The sequence below is a fragment of the Pan troglodytes genome, chromosome 9 (genome assembly GCF_028858775.2).
Source record: "Pan troglodytes isolate AG18354 chromosome 9, NHGRI_mPanTro3-v2.0_pri, whole genome shotgun sequence".
Classification (NCBI taxonomy): Eukaryota; Metazoa; Chordata; class Mammalia; order Primates; family Hominidae; genus Pan; species Pan troglodytes.
The window spans coordinates 20,947,122-20,964,619 of NC_072407.2; the positions used below are offsets into that span (position 1 = coordinate 20,947,122).

General features: G+C 44.9%; 1 protein-coding gene across 24 annotated transcripts in view; it reads right to left on the reverse strand.

Moving 5' to 3' along the window:
• Positions 1-17,498, reverse strand: part of PLEKHA7 (pleckstrin homology domain containing A7) — a 245,255-nt gene that overhangs the window by 79,150 nt on the left and 148,607 nt on the right. For 22 of the 24 annotated variants that reach the window (XR_001707174.4, XR_008537813.2, XR_001707175.4 and 19 more), the window contains one exon: positions 13,180-13,263. The exons of the other annotated variants lie outside the window; for them this stretch is intronic. Coding sequence is in view for 19 of the 22 variants with exons in the window: in XM_016920488.4 (XP_016775977.2) it covers positions 13,180-13,263 (84 nt within the window). In the remaining 3 variants the exon portion in view is untranslated. The remainder of the gene's footprint in view (positions 1-13,179; positions 13,264-17,498) is intronic. 24 annotated transcript variants of the gene reach the window in all.

The window sequence follows — 17,498 nt, forward strand, 5'->3', positions numbered from 1 at the left end:
TCCTAACCTCAGGTGATCCGCCCACCTCGGCCTCCCAAAGAGCTGGGATTACAGGTGTGAGCCACAGCACCTGGCCTGTTTGGGATTTTATCAAATGTAATTTATTCCCACTTAAGACATTTTAGGCTTATTACAGAATATTTGAGAAATACAAGAAAAAACTGAGAGAAAAACATCACCCATAGTCCAGCTACTGAAAGGAAAACCATTTGTAACACTTGGTATGGTTACTTCCATTCTTTTTATATGCCTGGGTTTTCTGCAGGGGAAGGGGGTGGGGAGAAAAAGGGTGCTTTTTTGTTTACATATGATCAAAATTATATATGTGACTTCACATCTTCATTTTAAAAACTTATTGTAATGTAAACACTTTCTCCGTTAGTTTAAGCCAGTTCAACATCATTTCAAATAACTGCATCACGTTCCATCAACTTTAGATGTGCCATTCCACCTCTGTAGGACGAAGAAAAGACCGTCTGGATTTGTGACTGGCCAGGAAATCCAGGACAAATAGCTACTTTTGCCATTTTTGCACCTTGCAATCTTTAACAATTTTTTTTTTTTTTTTTTTTTTTTTTTTTTTGAGACGGAGTTTCACTCTTGTTGCCCAGGCTGGAGTGCAATGGTGCAATTGCGGCTCACTGCAACCTCCGCCTCCCAGGTTCAAGCCATGCTCCTGCCTCAGCCTACCGAGTAGCTGGGATTACAGGCACATGCCACCACACCTGGCTAATTTTGTACTTTTAGTAGAGAGGGAGTTTCACAATGTTGGTCAGGCTGGTCTTCAACTCCTGACCTCAAGTGATCCACCTGCCTCGGCCTCCCAAAGTGCTGGGATTACAGGCATGAGCCACCGCACCCAGCCTAAAAAAAGATTTTTAAATCATCTCACCAGTGCAGTATAAAGCACCTTACAATCTTGACATTTACTTGACACCCCCCAAACCCACATATTCTAACTCCACATCTCCTCCCCATACTAGCTTCTGGGATGCTAGCTGGCTGGACATCAGTGAGGGGCAGTGATGGGCAAGGAGTGCGGAAAGAATACAAAAACACACATGAAGACAGCTCGACTCCTCATGGTCTACACCGCTCAAACACACCCATAGAAAGCTTATTAGGAAATGTGACTAAAGTTCAAACTATATATGCCCCAGGGAAGGGACTGTGTTGTCTACAAACAGGGAGGATGTCTTCACCAAGGCCCCCCATGAGCAGGGACAGCTCCCAACTCAAGGAATAGACTCAATGCATACTTGGCAGTCCCTGACCTGGCTCTTTGAAAGGACAAGGCACACACAGCTACCCACTTGTCCAAGTAACAAGATCAGCCTTCAGAGGATGTTTCTTTGATGCTCTCAACGTAGAACATGATCTCTCAGGTTTTCTAAGGATGACTATGACTTTTGGAAATAACTACAGGTTATCTGGAATAACAACTAGTTTAAAAAAAATGGTGGTCGTGCTTGGGGATGCCATTTGTTATCCATATGAAAAAAGTCTCAAAAACAATTTTCTCACTTGGCTGAAAACCTGGCTCTGATGGAAACTTCTAGTGGTGGTTTACCACAATGGGTAATGAGCAGTGGGACATCAACAGTGCATGTGTACAGCCTCCCGAAGAGACAACACTGAAAGGAACATCCTTCACTTGGATGAGGACATTCTGATACATTTGTTTCAGCCAGTTACATCCCACAGGCATGTTTCCCATTAAGAGCCTGGTGGGGCAGACAATGATTTGTCCTCAACTCCTCAGAATGAGTGTACTCTGCTGACGAGTCTCACCTAAGAACCGAGTCTCATCTAAGAACCATCTTCTCTTCCCAGAGAAGAGCCTGTGCCCCGGAGCTGAGCAACCTTGAAAGGCATTCAGTTCCCAGCAGCATGCCCTCAGGCACACTGCGTCATGCAGACCCCTGGGAGAGGAGACCCAAAAACCTGCACACGCAGACTGCTGCTGTCCTCAAATAAAACCTATTGACTTAAAAGCCTGTTTGCCAGGTTTCTGTGTTATCGGAAATCCCAAAGTACAATGGGATGATTAACAAAGACTTCTCTCTCCCTGGTTTGGGCTACATGAATGCTGATTATTTTGCTGGAGGGATGTGGGCTGAAGATGAAAACAGTGAGCTAGAGTTTGAACCCAACCTCCTCCCATCTGAAATGAACAAAAGAACTTAGGACTAGACAAAATCAGTCTGGAGAAGCCCAGCTGGAAAGTGACTTGATTTTCCTCTGAACTTTGTCAAGGATGTGTGAAGTGAGCCTGAGCAGGAAGACACTTTCTCTGTCCCTATCTATAAAAGGAGTGCTTCTGCTTCCTGCATATTCGGCACTAAATGCATATAACTGACAGATGTAGTAAGAAAGAGAGGTTATAGATACAGAAGCTATTTTTTTTCTGTTGGGTCTGAAATTAGGTGGGTTTGGTCAATGAGATCTGGTTAATGGGAGGCCCTCAATCAACGGTGTGAGCTGAAGCAGAATGAAGGAATCAGAGCAAGATGTCTATGATGCTGCAACAAGTGGTCACCAAGACAATGATCACCACCTCTTCGGGACAGGTACACAAAGTCAAGCAAGCAGAGGGATTAGGCTGTACTTGTTCAGCACCTACTGCATGCATGCCAGGCACTTGGCCTGCATTATCTCACTTAACCCTGCCAAGTCAGTTTTGGTATCTCTATTTATAGAGGAGGAAACTAAGGCTCACAGAGACAAATAACTTATTCGAGATAGAAATTAGACTCCAAAACCTGGGCTTTGCCACAGAAAGACCCTATGGCAGGTCCCAAGGTCTGAGAGAAGCAGGCTTTTGCTCTTTTCAGCCCTAAGACCAACCCCCAGGTCAAGGAAATCTTGTGGTGGTGGAAAGAGCAAGAGCCCAGAATAACTGGATCTCAGCCAAGTCCTGCAGCTTACTGACTCCTCCACAAGTCACGTCAGTTCTCTGGACCTTGGTGTCCAGTTTTGCAAAATAAGTGGAAACCACCTCTCATCTCACAAAGCAGTTGTGTGGATTGAAATGACACTGAAAACCATAAAGCACCCATGACATACAAAGCATTATTTGGAACTGTTACCAGTGAAGACCCCAGAATTTAAATCCCAGCTACACTTTATTTCCAATGTCTCCAGAAAGCTCAAGGTGCCAAACAATTAACTTCTAAACAACAGTCATCTCCTACAAACATCCCAATAGCATCTTATAAAAATAAATTGTTTAAAGCACAGTAATTCTGTGTCTGGAGGACTGAGTTCCCATTCTTTCCCCAGGAGAACAGTAATGTCAAGAATCATCAAGGGCTAGGAACAGAGGCTCCATGCCTATAAACCTAGCACTTTGGGAGGCTGAGGCAGGAGGATCATCTGAGGCCAGGAGTTCAAGACCAGTCTGGTCTTGAGACTCTGTCTCTATTAAAATTAAAAAAAAAAAAAATCAGCTAGGCGCAGTGGCTTACACCAGTAATCTCAGGCCAAGGCAAGCGGATCGCTTGAGCTAAGGAGCTCAAGACCTGGGCAACATAATGAGACCCCGTCTCTATGAAAAATACAAAAATTAGCCGAGAGTGGTGGTGCACGCCTGTAGTCCCACCTACTAGGGAGGCTGAGGCACAAGAACTGCTTGAACCTGGGAGGCAGAGGCTGTAGTGAGCCGAGATCACGTCACTTCACTCCAGCCTTGGCACAGAGCGAGGCTTGGTCTCATTCATTAAATAAATAAGTCATCAACACTATGATGGGAGGTTAGAAAGCTATAAGGAAACACAAATCTTTTACTGAGAACACCTTATTAAATGACACCTTTATCCCATTAATTCCTGGGAAAGCTGGCCCCCAAAGTCATGCTCTGTCCTCAAGGAATCTACACACAGAGAGCTCGGCTAAAACTACTGATATAGAGGAAAAGTAAATGAGAAGAGGACACATTCACAAACACCAGCACCTTTTTTTTAGTAGCTTACACCCATCAGCTAAGGGTTTGGGGAAAGCAATGCACAATGAAAACTAGGAAACAAAAGAAAGCTCTTATCCCAAACAGGCAGACACCTCCCTCCACACCCCCTCTTCTCAGAGAAAGAGACACACACAGACAGACCGCCAACGCTCACTGTAAACTCCCAACAGCCTGGGGGAGGCTGTCTGACACGGGTTTTCATTCAGCAACTGTGGTCTCACTACTCAACTATGGCTTATTGTGTTCCTTCTCCTTCCCCCTCAAGTCCTTTCTTGAACACAGGCTGCAGTTCCTCACCCCACTCTACCCCAGGAGCTAGAAACCAGCCCAAACAGCAGCCTCTCACCTGGCATGAAAATAACCCATAAGCACTGTGTGCCGCCATCCCCACCTCCCCATGCCTGTTCCCCAAATCGGAGTATTGCCCCGACCCTGGCACAAGTCCTTTTCTGTTGTATGACCCTGGACCAGTCTCTTCTAACGAGTGCCTTTGGTGAGCCCTCTTCTAGCCTATCTGCTCCTCCTAGCTTAACAAGCAGCTACTTCTCTCATTACATAATGATATTTTTTATTGGAGATCTGAGCACATCCAAGACTAGCGGGAGGTAAAAGAAGAGGACAAGAAGGGAAGTCACAGGAAGAAACAAAATTACTACTTACAGGAAGCAGCTTTCCTTCCTCACACAGCAAAGCCACCACTGCAGCATTTTTGCCCAGCACAGACAGAGCCAAAGACAGAGCCAAAGACATGGTTGCTGTGTGGCAATGACTGCATCCCCAGTGCTGATGCCCTTCAAAACAGCAATACCAAAGGCCCAGCCAACACCCAGGTGTTTGAATGAACTAAAGACCCCATCACCATCTCTTCCCCTACGTGCGACTATCATAGACACTGTCTCCTAGTCCAGGGAAGAAAACTGAACAGTCAAGTTTCTGCATCTGCTTGCCAGGTGTTTCCATTTTTCCTCATTTTTCTGCTACCATGGCAACCAAATACAACAGGCAAAGCTAGCCCAAGACTGCCAGCATCTAGAGACAAGGTGCTGGCTATGTCAGCTGCAGACAGCAAAGCATCAGCCTCACAGCCCAGGGCTCAGGAGATGAGCAACAGGACAGACTCCTGTGGGAGTTTAGGAGCAACTCCCCTCTCCAGTGCTCTAAATCTCACGCCAGCTTTACCAACTTGTAGCTGCAGGAGGAATAGGAGACAGCCATCTCCTAGCAGCAAGTGATACCCCGCCCCCAAACCCATAATCAGCACATGCCATAGATGAGTCTCACCCTGCAACCTGCAAAATGAACCGCCTTTAGCAAAGAGGTCAAAGATCTGGAAGATAATTCTTACCTTTGGAAAGACAGTATCTTCTTTAAGTGCTATCCTCCAAACACCGCTCACAACATTCCAGGAAATTCCAACTTGTGTTTCTTTTCCAAATAATCCAATGAGAAAACTGAAGGCTGCTCAGACCCCAATGGAAACAACAAGCTGAACTCACTGGGATGCTGGGAAAGGCAGGTCAAGCAAGGGCACCCTCCAGGTTTGGAGCCTCCAAAGTGATCTTGCATGCCTTGCAGCTGGCGTCTCAGCACACAAGCGGGCCCCTGAACTTCCTAAGCGCATACCGTCTTCTCTCAACCTTAGGCCCCACCTCAACATCAAATGCTTAGCAGAGCCTGGGGATCCGTGTACACAGCCTGCTGTCAGTCAAATGCTAGCGTCACTGCTCGGGAACGCTTCTCTCTTCCCCGAGAGCTGCAGAGGCATTTGTCAGTGGCTCCCTGGGCAGCCCAGCACTGAGGAGAAAACACTCCTGTACATGGGCACCAAACATCAAAACCACAGTCCTGGAAGTTCTGTGTCAAGGACTACCCCTTTAGGAGGGGCCCTGCGTGTGGCTCTTTTAGCCAGAAAGGGTCTGGCTTCAAGCTCACAATTCAAGAAAGTCAATGAGAATCAGGAAAGAGGCTTAGAAGAGGAGCAAAATGATCCAATAACTGGAAATTAGGCCCCAAGATAAAACGTTTGAGAACATTTTCTGGAGAAAAGACTACTGAGGAGGCTTGGCATCTTTCAAACAAGGGCAAAGTTATTACAGATGAAATTTCATTGCTACAAATACAATTACAATTAAAATCTCTCTGCAGCAGTAGCCTACTCACTCAGCACACTGAGTATGGGCAAGGAAGAAGATTGTCCCCAGAAGACCTCTGAAATGAGAAGCAGTATAGCATAGTGTTTAGAAGCATGGCATCTAGGACCAGACTATCTGGATTCAAATCCTGACTCCACCACTTACTCTCTGTGTGACCTTTGGCAAGACTCTTAACCTCTCTGTGCCTTAGTATTCATGATAATAATGGTATCTTCCTCACAGGATTGCTGTGAAAATTAAATATATGTAAAGCACTTAGAAAAGTACCTGCTAATAGTAAGGGTGCTAAGTGTTAGCTATAAAAATAATAATAATACTAGCAATACTATTAATATTATTCATTTTAAAAGCTCCCAACTCTTATTCTAGGAGGTAAAATACTTCATTTAATGTTAAAGAGGAAATTCTAGATCCTGAAACAAGGGATGCTATAAACTGTCTGATACAGTTTGGCTGTGTTCCCACCCAAATTTCATCTTGAATTTGTAGCTGCCATAACTCCCACATGTCATGGGAGGGACCCAGTGGAAGGTAATTGAATCATGGCAATGGGTTTTTCCCATGCTGTTCTTGTGATAGTGAGTAAGTCTCACAAGATCTGATGGCTTTATAAAGGGGAGTTCCCCTGCACACACTCTCTTGCCTGCAGCCATGTAAGATGTGACTTTGCTTCTTATTTGCCTTCCGCCATGATTGTGGGACCTCCCCAGCCATGTGGAACTGTGTTAATTAAACCTCTTTCCTTTATAAATTACCCAGTCTCAGGTATGTCTTTATTAGCAACATGAGAACAGACTAATACAGTGTCTTTCTTAGAAAATTATGAACTGGGTTGAAATTTGTGTGCCTATAGCTTTCACCCATTAATCTGACACCTGCCTTTGCCCGCCACATGATAAATGTACCCCACTTCCACTTGCTAGCCCTTCTTGAAGACTTTTACCACATCCTCCATCTTCTCTCCTGCAGATTAATCACAATAGGTCACAGGATAGGGCTTCTAGAACCCTCACCATAATGGTCCCCCTCCTCAGGGGAATATCAATTGCTCAACACCTCTCTTAAAATTTAGTATCTAGAACATGGTGTTTGGAGCTTGGCATGCCCTTTGTACTCCATCAATTTGTATTGAATGAATGAATGAAGTGGTTCACAAAAACCACGATGTAACAGAACTATTCTCCCCCTTTCTCTATGCATTGTACTTTTATTAATACAGCCTGAGCTTGTATTAGCTCTCCCATGAGGCATTTTCACAAACCTACTGGCTTGGGGAGTGTCCCCTGGGGGAACAAGGCTACAGAACCCATTGACTGATGCCTAGTCCCCTCAGGGGGTGTAACAAAAAACTGGGTAGCATAACAGAAAAGGTCAAATGAGAAAATTAGCACTCTAGGCCAGGCGGGTGGCTCATGCCTGTAATCCCAGCGCTTTGGGAGGCTGAGGCAGATGGACTGCTTGAGGCTAGAAGTTCAAGACCAGCCTGGGCAACACAGTGAAACCCCATCTCTACTAAAAATACAAAAATTAGCTGGGTGTGATGGTGGGCACCTGCTACTCAGGAGGCTGAGGCAGGAGAATCACTTGAACCCAGGAGGTAGAGGTTGCAATGACCCAAGATCACACCACTGCACTCCAGCCTGGGCAACACAGGGAGACACCATCTCAAAAAAAAGAAAAGAAATGAGCACTCTAGTCATACAGCAAAAGCAGCTTCTTAGTGAGACTCAAAAGGTTCCACTTGCCTTGATAAATCTGGACTGGTTTATTAAGGGTAATGATTAGTGCTGTCCAACAAATACTTCATTTATTTATTTATTGAGATGGAGTCTCACTCTGTCGCCCAGGCTGGAGTGCAGTCACATGATTTCAGCTCACTGCAACCTCTGCCTCCCGGGCTCAAGTGATTCTCCTGCCTCAGCCTCCCGAGTAGCTGGGATTACAGGCGTGTGCCACCACACCAGGTTAATTTTTTGTATTTTTAGTAGAGATGGGGTTTCACTGTGTTAGGCAGGGTGGTCTCGATCTCCTGACCCACCCGCCTTGGCCTCCCAAAGTGCTGGGATTACAGGTGTGAGCCACTGCACCCAGCCCAAAAAATACTTCTGATTCTCTTCTCAGGAACATAATAAATATGCGCTTCTCTTCTCCCCTTGAAGTTTGAAGTGGTCCCGTAACTTACTTTAGCTGAAGAAATGTGAGTGAAAGAGCCAGTGCCCAATTTACAAGTTCCCTTACAGAAATGAAGCCACCCTCAGTAAAGAGGGCAGAGCAGGCTGGGCACAGTAGCTCATGCCTGTAATCCCAGCACTTTGGGAGGCCAAGGCGGGCGGATCACCTGAGGTCAGGAGTTCAAAACCAGCCTGGCCAACATGGTGAAACCCCGTCTCTACTAAAAATACAAAAATTAGCTGGGTGTGGTGGCGGGCACCTGTAATACCAGCTACTCGGGAGACTGAGGCAGAAGAATCGCTTGAACCCGGGAGGCGGAGGTTGCAGTGAGCCGAGAGTGCACCATTGCACTCTAGCCTGGGCAACAAGAATGAAACTCTGTCTCAAAAAAAAAAGAGGGCAGAGCAGAGTCCATCAGGTGACCTGTGATGGACATGAAGCAAACATGAGAAATTCGCCTTTGCTGTTTTAAATCATGAAGATTTTGTTTGTTGTTACTACAGCGGACACTAGCCTATCTAGCCTGAATCTATATGACTGATACAGGAACAAGAACACTCAGAGCTCATGTCCTCTGGCCCCATTAGATCACAGCTTTCACATCATTTCTTTCGTTTATGCCTCTGACCTGTAAAATGAGAAACCATCGTTTGGAGGGGCATGGATGGGTTATTCCAAGCAGCTCAGGCAAGTCCTACCTGCCAACAGTGGGGAGATCTATCTGTTCACACCAATAATGCCCTAGGAGAAGTCACCATGGGATGGGTTTAAATTTTTTTTTTTCTTTTATTCCCATAGAAGAAGAAACTCAAGATTATGTGACTAAAATCTACCTAAGATTGTCACTGCAGCACAGAGAATGGATGGACACTTGGGGGTGGGGGGTGAAGTGGGAAGACACCTGGGGGTGAAGAGAACTAGGGAGTAATTTAGAAGGGATGAAAAGAGCAAGTTGCCTAAATCAGTAGTTCTTAAACTCTTACCTGCATCAGAATCAACTGGAAGGCTTGTGAAAACACAGATTGCTGGGGCCTACCTCTAGAGTCTCTGATTCAGTAGGCCTGGGGTGGGGCCAAGAATTTACATTTCTAACACCTTCTCAGGTGATGCTGATTCAGAGATCACACTTTGAGAACCGCTGCTCCAGAAGAATTACCTACAAGAAACTGGGGAGTGGAGGCTCTGGCAAGAGGAGTCAATGTGGTTACAACTCTCCAGTGCTTGGCCTTAGTGGATTCTCTTTGGAGAAGAAAAAGAAAGGAGCCAGTTTTCCTTTTTCCACCCAAGACATTAGTCTGAGACATAACACACTACATAACAAAATTAAGCTCCTCTAAGGGAACAAAACAAGAATCTCATTCATTTGCATAATTTATAAAAACTGTTTCTGTGAGGAGACATCATGCCTCACTCACCCTCCAGAGCTTCCCCAGGAGGTAAACCTAAGTGTATTTCATTTAGGAGGAAGCAATTTAGGTAATTGGTTGCAGCCCCCCTCTTCAACCTTATCTGCACACTCCCCTTCACAAACCTCCACTGCAAGTCAGCCTTCTTTCACTTTGACCCCACCAAGGCTGGACACACTCTCCTCAGCTGTGAACGACACCTACACACATGCACGTGTACACACTTATCTTCCTTTATCTAAATCTTCCCTCTTCCTCCAGTTTAAGGCCAGAGGCTTCAAGAAAGTCTTTCCCCTCTTTCATCCCTATCATAGTCAATCAATCACCAAATTCTGTTCATTTTACTTCCCAAGTACCTCCAGAATCCACCCAGTGCTCCTCATTTTTCACTTAAACTCAACTGGTGTAGGTCCCCCATGCTCTTCCCTCCTTCCCCTCTAAGTCTTTGCCCAGGTTGTTCACCTTGACTAGACAGATCTCAATTTAAACCACATCCCTTCCCAGATGAGGAGGCCTTCTGTGGTCCCTAAGCCAGGTTAGAGTCCTCTTTATCAATTCCCATTGAACCCTATGTTTCCTCTATCATGAACATTTATCACACTTGTGATCTCTTATTACCAGAGCAGACCCTAGCCTATCCTGACTGATTCTATACGACTGACACAGGAATTAGAACACTCAGAACTCATGTCCCCTGGAACCATCAGATTATAGCTTTCACATTATTTCTCTTCTCCATGCCTCTAATCTGTAAAATGAGAAACTATCCTTTGAGGGGCATGCACACATTATTCCGAGCATCTCAGGTGAGTCCTACCTGCCAACAGTGGGCAGATGTATCTGTTCACACCAATAAGAGCAGGCAAATTCCCTACTCAACTGTAAGCTCCTCACCACCAGGACCACATCTGTGTTGCTTGCTGCTGTACCTGTAGAGTCCAGCACAGCCCCAGACACAATGTAAGTACTCACTAGGTATTTAATGTATAAGTGCAGGAATCCTCCCTTCTTCTCAATGCCTATAGCATATTCTGCCTGTTGCAAGGAATGTCTGGCCAATCAGTGCCACACACCACCTGAGACAAGCAGGTACCTCCATGACATCCAGGAGATGGGATCTAGAGGAAAAAAGTAAGCCTTAAAAAGGAGGTGCATCTTCTCCTTGGAAGCTGGATGGAATTGAAATTAACTACAGGGATGTTTCGGTAGTAGGAAAGAGGCTACCTTCTGAAGAGAAGTGGTCAGTAGACAAAGTCTTCTGTTAAGAATGAGAGCAAAAGGAATTGTGTGTGACAAGTGTTTTGTAATGGTAGGTCTGCATTTTCCTGCAGCTCTTATGGAAGTTGGTAACTTCCCAAGCTAAAGGTTCTGACGGACTCTCCATCCAGACTTAATAACAACAGGCACCTGTGTCTCTGGGATGCCTGAGGACTGAACTCAATAACCTCCCAAGAGCTTCTGACCTTCAGGATTCTATAAACAAATTCATTCTGAGCGGAATTTTGGGAATCCACATATCCTGGCTCTTTTCACACAGCAGTTCTTTATCAATCTAGGAGACAAGACAATCTTTACCTTCCACTCACTCTCTTTACTAGTATTAATGCTTCCAAAGTCAGATTCCCAACCCCAGCCCCTGACTGTCATCTCCCATGGACCACCAGCATCAAAATAACTTAGGAAGTGGCCTCTGACTATGACAGGAGTTGGACTTGATGAAGGGAACACCACGCAAAGGCAGCACAGGCCTTGAAGCCTGGCTAACCTGGGACGGCATCTTGGCTCTCCTAAGCTGTGTGTCTCTGGGCACTTCTTTGGGTCTCAGGTTCTTCATCTCTAAAATGGTGATGGTCTATCTCTCAGGATGATCCTATTAAATGAGATATGCATGTAATGCCTCCAGCACAGAGCATGCGTGCAAGGATGTCAGTTTCCCCATAATTATAGCTTTCTAGCTTTAAACGTACTGTGGGATAATGATTCTAAGCTGAAAATACTATAAAGATGAAATGGTATGTGTGGAATTTGCTTCAAAATAATCTAGGGGATGAAGGTGAAGGGATAGATAAAATAAAATTAGCCATGTTTTGGAAATTGTTGAAGATGGGCAATGAGTATATTGAATTTATTACCGTATCTCTTTTTGTATATTTTAATTTTTTTCCATAATAAAAAGTTTAAAGGTGTAGATACTAAGGGAGGGAAATGCTGTAAAAATATAAATACTGAGAGTTTATTTTAAGATCATATTTGGTCTATGTAACTAAACAGAGGAAAAATGATTTGAAGAAGAAAAAAACCTTTAAAGCTAACATCTATTTGTTACTTTCCAAAACACAAATATTTTCTTCAAATAGAACTGTCTCAGACGAATGGAAGGGGACAGAGCCACCTGTGCACATTTCTTGCCTTCCTTTTTTGGGAAAACACATCCTGCTTGGGCTGTACATGTATTTTTATGTAGACAAGCCCTGGGTGGTAGAGCCCACCTGAGCACCTGAGAGCCCTGCTGAAACTGAGCTGAGGAGCAGCAAAGTTCCCATGTTAGGAAAAGAGAACAGAAAGAACTCAGAATGTCCAGGGACGATGGGGATTACCAGCTCTCCTCTCTTTGGACTCCTATTTGAGGCTTCCCTGGGAGGCTGATTCAGCTCAGTCTGAGGGTACACCCCCTACCCCCACCCACACACACACACTACACACACACATTTTTTAAGAGATGGGGTCTAGGGCAGGATGTGGTGGCTTATGCCTGTAATCCCAGCACTTTGGGAGGCTGAGGCAGGAGGACTGCTTCAGCCCAGGAGTTTAAGACCAGCTTGGGCAACATGGCGAAACCCTATCTCTACAAAAAATACAAAAATAAGCTGGGTGTGGTGGTGCATGCCTGTAGTCCCAGCGACTTGGGCAGCTGAGATAGGAGGACTGCTTGAGCCCAGGGAGGCCAAGGCTGCAGTGAGCCAAGATTGTGCCACTGCACTCCAGCCTGGGTGACAAAGCCTGGGTGACAAAAAGACCCTGCCTCAAAAAAAAAAAAAAAAAAAAAAGATATGGGGTCTTGTTAGCCTTGAACTTCTGGGCTCAAATCCATCCTCCCACCTCAGCCTCCCAAGTATCTGGTAATACAGGTGTGTGCCAGCTATATTTTCACCCAGATGAGTGGGTCCTCTTCAAACAGGGCTAAAGTGCCAGAAGATGTATCAGGAGAAAGGGTTCATTCAGGGGAAAGGGAACTTTAAAGAGGCTCTGACAATACCCATCGTAGCACATCCCTGTATCAACTCTCCTCTTCCATACCTTGCCACTGAAAGAAGTCTGAAGGTTGAAAAATAAAATTCTTCTCATATTCCTGTTTGAATCAACAAACCCACTCACCCCAAGCCCCTCTGTCTCAGAGAAAACAGTCCAGTAAGTTTTGTTTTCAGCAAATGCCTTTAGTCTCCCATTCTCTGCCCAGATAAGGAGAATACATAAAAAGACTTACTCTTCTTGAAGAATGAATTCACTATTTTCTGGAGAAAACTGCCCCGTCACAGGATGCCTGAATGCTGTGGTCTGCTGGTTATGGCTAAAGAGAAAGAGAGAAGATGGATGAGAATTCGTGTGAATGGAAGGAGTACAGACAACGACAGGTCAGTCAGCAATGTCTGGTGACCCTGGTCATCAAAGATTTCACAGGGGGAGAAATGTGGGCCTTTCCTCTGAGACACACTTAGTCTGTCAGAACCCCGCCACACTAAGAAAAGCCCAAGAATTTCCAGCTCAGGTGCCAGAGCCCACCTACGAGACAGGGAGACTTCTAAGGAAGTCTTGGTTCCAAGAGAATACTGCATCTTGGAGAGACATTCCATGAAGTACTTACTCCAGCAAACTGAGACGATGAACAAAAAGTAACACTTTAAGACAGTACGAGCTAAAACAAGAATGAAGGAAAGCAGATGACACTTAAGACAGCTTCCAAATCCATGAATCTAGCAAAAGAATTCTAAGAATTAACCACCCACCCACAAAAATCTATCTTCTGAAAATTCTTCTCCCTACTACAAAATGTCCTCGCTTCAATGATGGGATATAAATGTATGGGCATGTCTCTGCAACACGACCTGCACAATTTCAGCACGGTGGAGTTTCTATCACCCTTTTGAAGTTAGGAAGGATCAGCTTCCACACCAAGCTGACAGACACAAAGTGTGTAGGTGTTTTGTGCATCAACAAAGGCTGCTTGGTTCTTTGAAAGGGAGGAGGAGCTGGCTCTAGAGACTGTTGGTTTGCTCCACAAATAAACTAAACTAACCCTCCTCTTTTAAAAACAAAATATGATTTATTTAAATTTCTTTCAAAATCATAGTAAATGTAGACTTTTTTTTTTTTTTTTTAAGACAGTCTCTGTTACCCAGGCTGGAGAGCGGTGGTGCAATCTCGGCTCACAGCAACTTCCGCCTCCTGGGTTCAAGTGATTCTCCTGCTTCAGCCTCCCAAGTAGCTGGAATTACAGGTGTGCACTACCACGCCCGGCTTATTTTTGTATTTTTAGCAGAGATGGGCTTTCCCCATGTTGGCCAGGCTGGTCTCAAATCTCTGACCTCAAGTGATCCACCCACCTCAGCCTCCCAAAGTGCTGGGATTACAGGTGAGCCACCGTGCCCCACCTGTAGACAATTTTTAAAATGTAGAAAGTAAAAAGTCACCCATGACCTCTCTATGTGGAGATATACCCGGGTATGTTCCCCTTCCAAGTTTTAAATTTTCTTCTACTTAAAAAGAATCACTTCAGGCTATTGAGAGTGATTTTAGTGTATATAAAAATCTGTCCTGCTTTTTCACGTCCTATTAACATAGAAAAAGTCCTATATCATTAAGACTTCTTTATTTGAAATAGCGGAATAATAGTCTTATCATATGAATGTAAACAAAAATTTTTTTGACCGGGTCCCGCTCTGTTGCCCAGGCGGGAGTGCAGTGGGGTGATCATGGCTTGCTGCAGGCTCAAACTCCTGGGCTCAAGTGATCCTCCCACCTCAGCCTCCGGAGTGGCTGGGACTACAGGTACATGCCACCATGCCCAGCTAAGTTTTGGGTTTTTTTGTAGAGATGAGATCTCACTATGTTGCATAGCCTGGTCTCAACCCTAGGCTCAACTGATCCACCAGGCTTGCCTCCCAAAGCATTAGGATTATGCCTGGCCAAATGTAATTTTTTTTTTTCATACAACCACTCAGAAAGTTGTCTACTGGGCACCCATGTGCTAGGCACTCCTTTAGGTACTGGGGATAAAAGGTGAACAAAAAGTCCTTATCCCATGGTATTTACATTCTAGAAAGATTTATACTCTTCTAATGCTAGATATTTTAGGTGCCTCCCCCCCACTATTATAATCTATATCTCTTTCAATGTAATTTGAATTTTGCAATTCAAATTTTTCCTTGGGTTAAAGTCTCAAAGGTAAAATTGCTGAATCAAAGAGCATGGTCATTTTTTAAGGTTCCTAGTACAGAGAGTTAAAATGCTTTCATAATCAATAGATCATCTCAGTTGGTATTGTTAAAATATTAGCCCCATCTCCAAATTGAGGACTAAGCCTCCCTAGAGATTACTATGTCTAAATCAGCATAGCACAAAGGTTATAAAAGAAAAACTCTCCAGGCCTACAAAGTCTTTTTTTACTCCGCCCTAATGCCTGGTCAGAACCTCTGATGTCCAGGTGTCTGGGGGTAACCTGGGCACTGAGGGTTAGAGCAGCCTGAACCCTAACAAGCCACATGTGAAGCCAGCCATGAGGCCAGGCTGTTCCTTAGTCCTGAAACTGTGTACCACCTCACCATACTGTCACCCTTCCCAACCATAGCCAGCCTCTGAATTCCCTGCTCCTGGTCCCAGGCAAGCCCGTGGAATTCTATGACCTCATTTGGCAGACAGCAGACTAGTCTTCCCAAAAAAGCAGAGTTAAGTCTGAGCATCTAAGATAAGGACAAGAAGCAGAAGCAGGCATTCTTAACACGTGTTTTAAAAATCCTTGCACCACGTTCAAGGGTTAGGCTTTATTTACACCCAGCTTTTCCTTTTTTCTTTTGAGATGGAGTGTCGCTCTGTCGCCCAGGCTGGAGTGCAATGGCGTGATCTCGGCTCACTGCAACCTCTGCCTCCAGGGTTCAAGTGATTCTCCTGCCTTAGCCTCCCAAGTAGCTGGGATTATAGGCACCTGCCACCACATTTGACTAACTTTTGTATTTTTAGTAGAGGCAGGGTTTCACCATGTTGGCCAGGCTGGTCTTGAACTCCTGACCTCAGGTGATCCGCCCACCTCAGCCTCCCAAAGTGCTGGGATTACAGGCGTGACCCACCACTCCTGGCCCAGCTTTTTCTAGAGACTTATCTCCACTTGCCAGAGAATCTGAAAATGCAAACTTTAAATCTAAACCTGCCTCATTTCCACCTGGAGGGAAAAAAGCCCTGCTCATAACGGAAATAACCATAAAGCATTAACACCCATATCTGTGATTATCTCTATAAATGCTTTGCAGTTTTAGAGAGGTGAATAGCTCAGAGAGGTGAATTGGGCGGGGGGGGGGTGCCTTGTACAAGATAACTTTGTTGATAAATTATAAGACTGGGACATGGCGCAGGTGCAGTGGCTCACATCTGTAATCCTAGCACTTCCTGAGGCTGGGGCGGGTGAATCACTTAAGCCCAGGAGTTTGAGATCAGCCTGGGCAACATGGTGAAACTTTGTCTCTACAAAAAATACAAAAATTAGCCAGGCATGCTGTCACGCACCTGTAGTCCCAGCTACTTGGGAGGCTGAGTTGGGAGGATCACCCGAGCCAGGAGGTCAAGGCTGCAGTGAGCCATGATTGCACCACTGCACTCCAACCTAGGTGACAGAGTGAGGCTCTGTCCCAAAAACAAACAAACAAAAAAGTGATAAGACTGGAACATGACTCCAGGTCTTCTATTTCTAAATTATATGTTCTCTGTATGATAACCTGCTTTCCCTTTCCCTTAGGAGTCTGAGTTGGGGCAGCTTCCTGGCCATGATGAGAAAGCCCTAAAGACACAAGGCATCAGAAGCACAGCCCAGCTGCCACTCCCCCTCATTCTTTATCTCCCCCTTTCCTCTTTTGTCCAGGGCCAAAGTTCTGAGTGACAGCACTTGTGTGGCACTCAGTAGTCCCCAAACAGCCTTCAGTTCTACCGTAAGATCAGCTGATGGATCTCTGGCAGATAAGGGTAAAGAGCAAATCTTCTGTGTGCCTGGGGCAGATCCGGCAGCCAGTGACCACCACTTCATATACACTGCACAATCTTAATAGCAACTCCTGGGCTCCCCGTCCCAACTTGTACCAGCTTAAATAAACCCAGGGTTCTAAGTAAATGAATCTTGAGCTGCAGAGTTTAGGCACTAAGATGAATTTTACATTCTAACATTAGAAGAAAGGTAATTTTTAAAAAGCCAACACAAAATAGCTGTCATTTAATCAGACCTAGAGACAGTTCTTCAAACTTTTTTCCCTAATATGGATGCTGCCTTCTTTGCCAAAAGAGTTGTCAGTCACAGCATCATCACCACCACCATCTACTGCAATTTACAAGGAGCTTTAACTAAGCAGCTTTAACTGTGCTTACATTCATCATCTTATTTGCCCCTCCAAACTACCCATTGATGTAAGCAGGGCAGATATTTTAATCCCCATGTTAAACATAAGGAAACTGAGGTTCCAGGTTATGGGATGTTACTAGAATACTAAATTTTTTTTTTTTTTCAAAAAGACTCATACATTGAGAAAAGAGATGAACCAGAGTAAT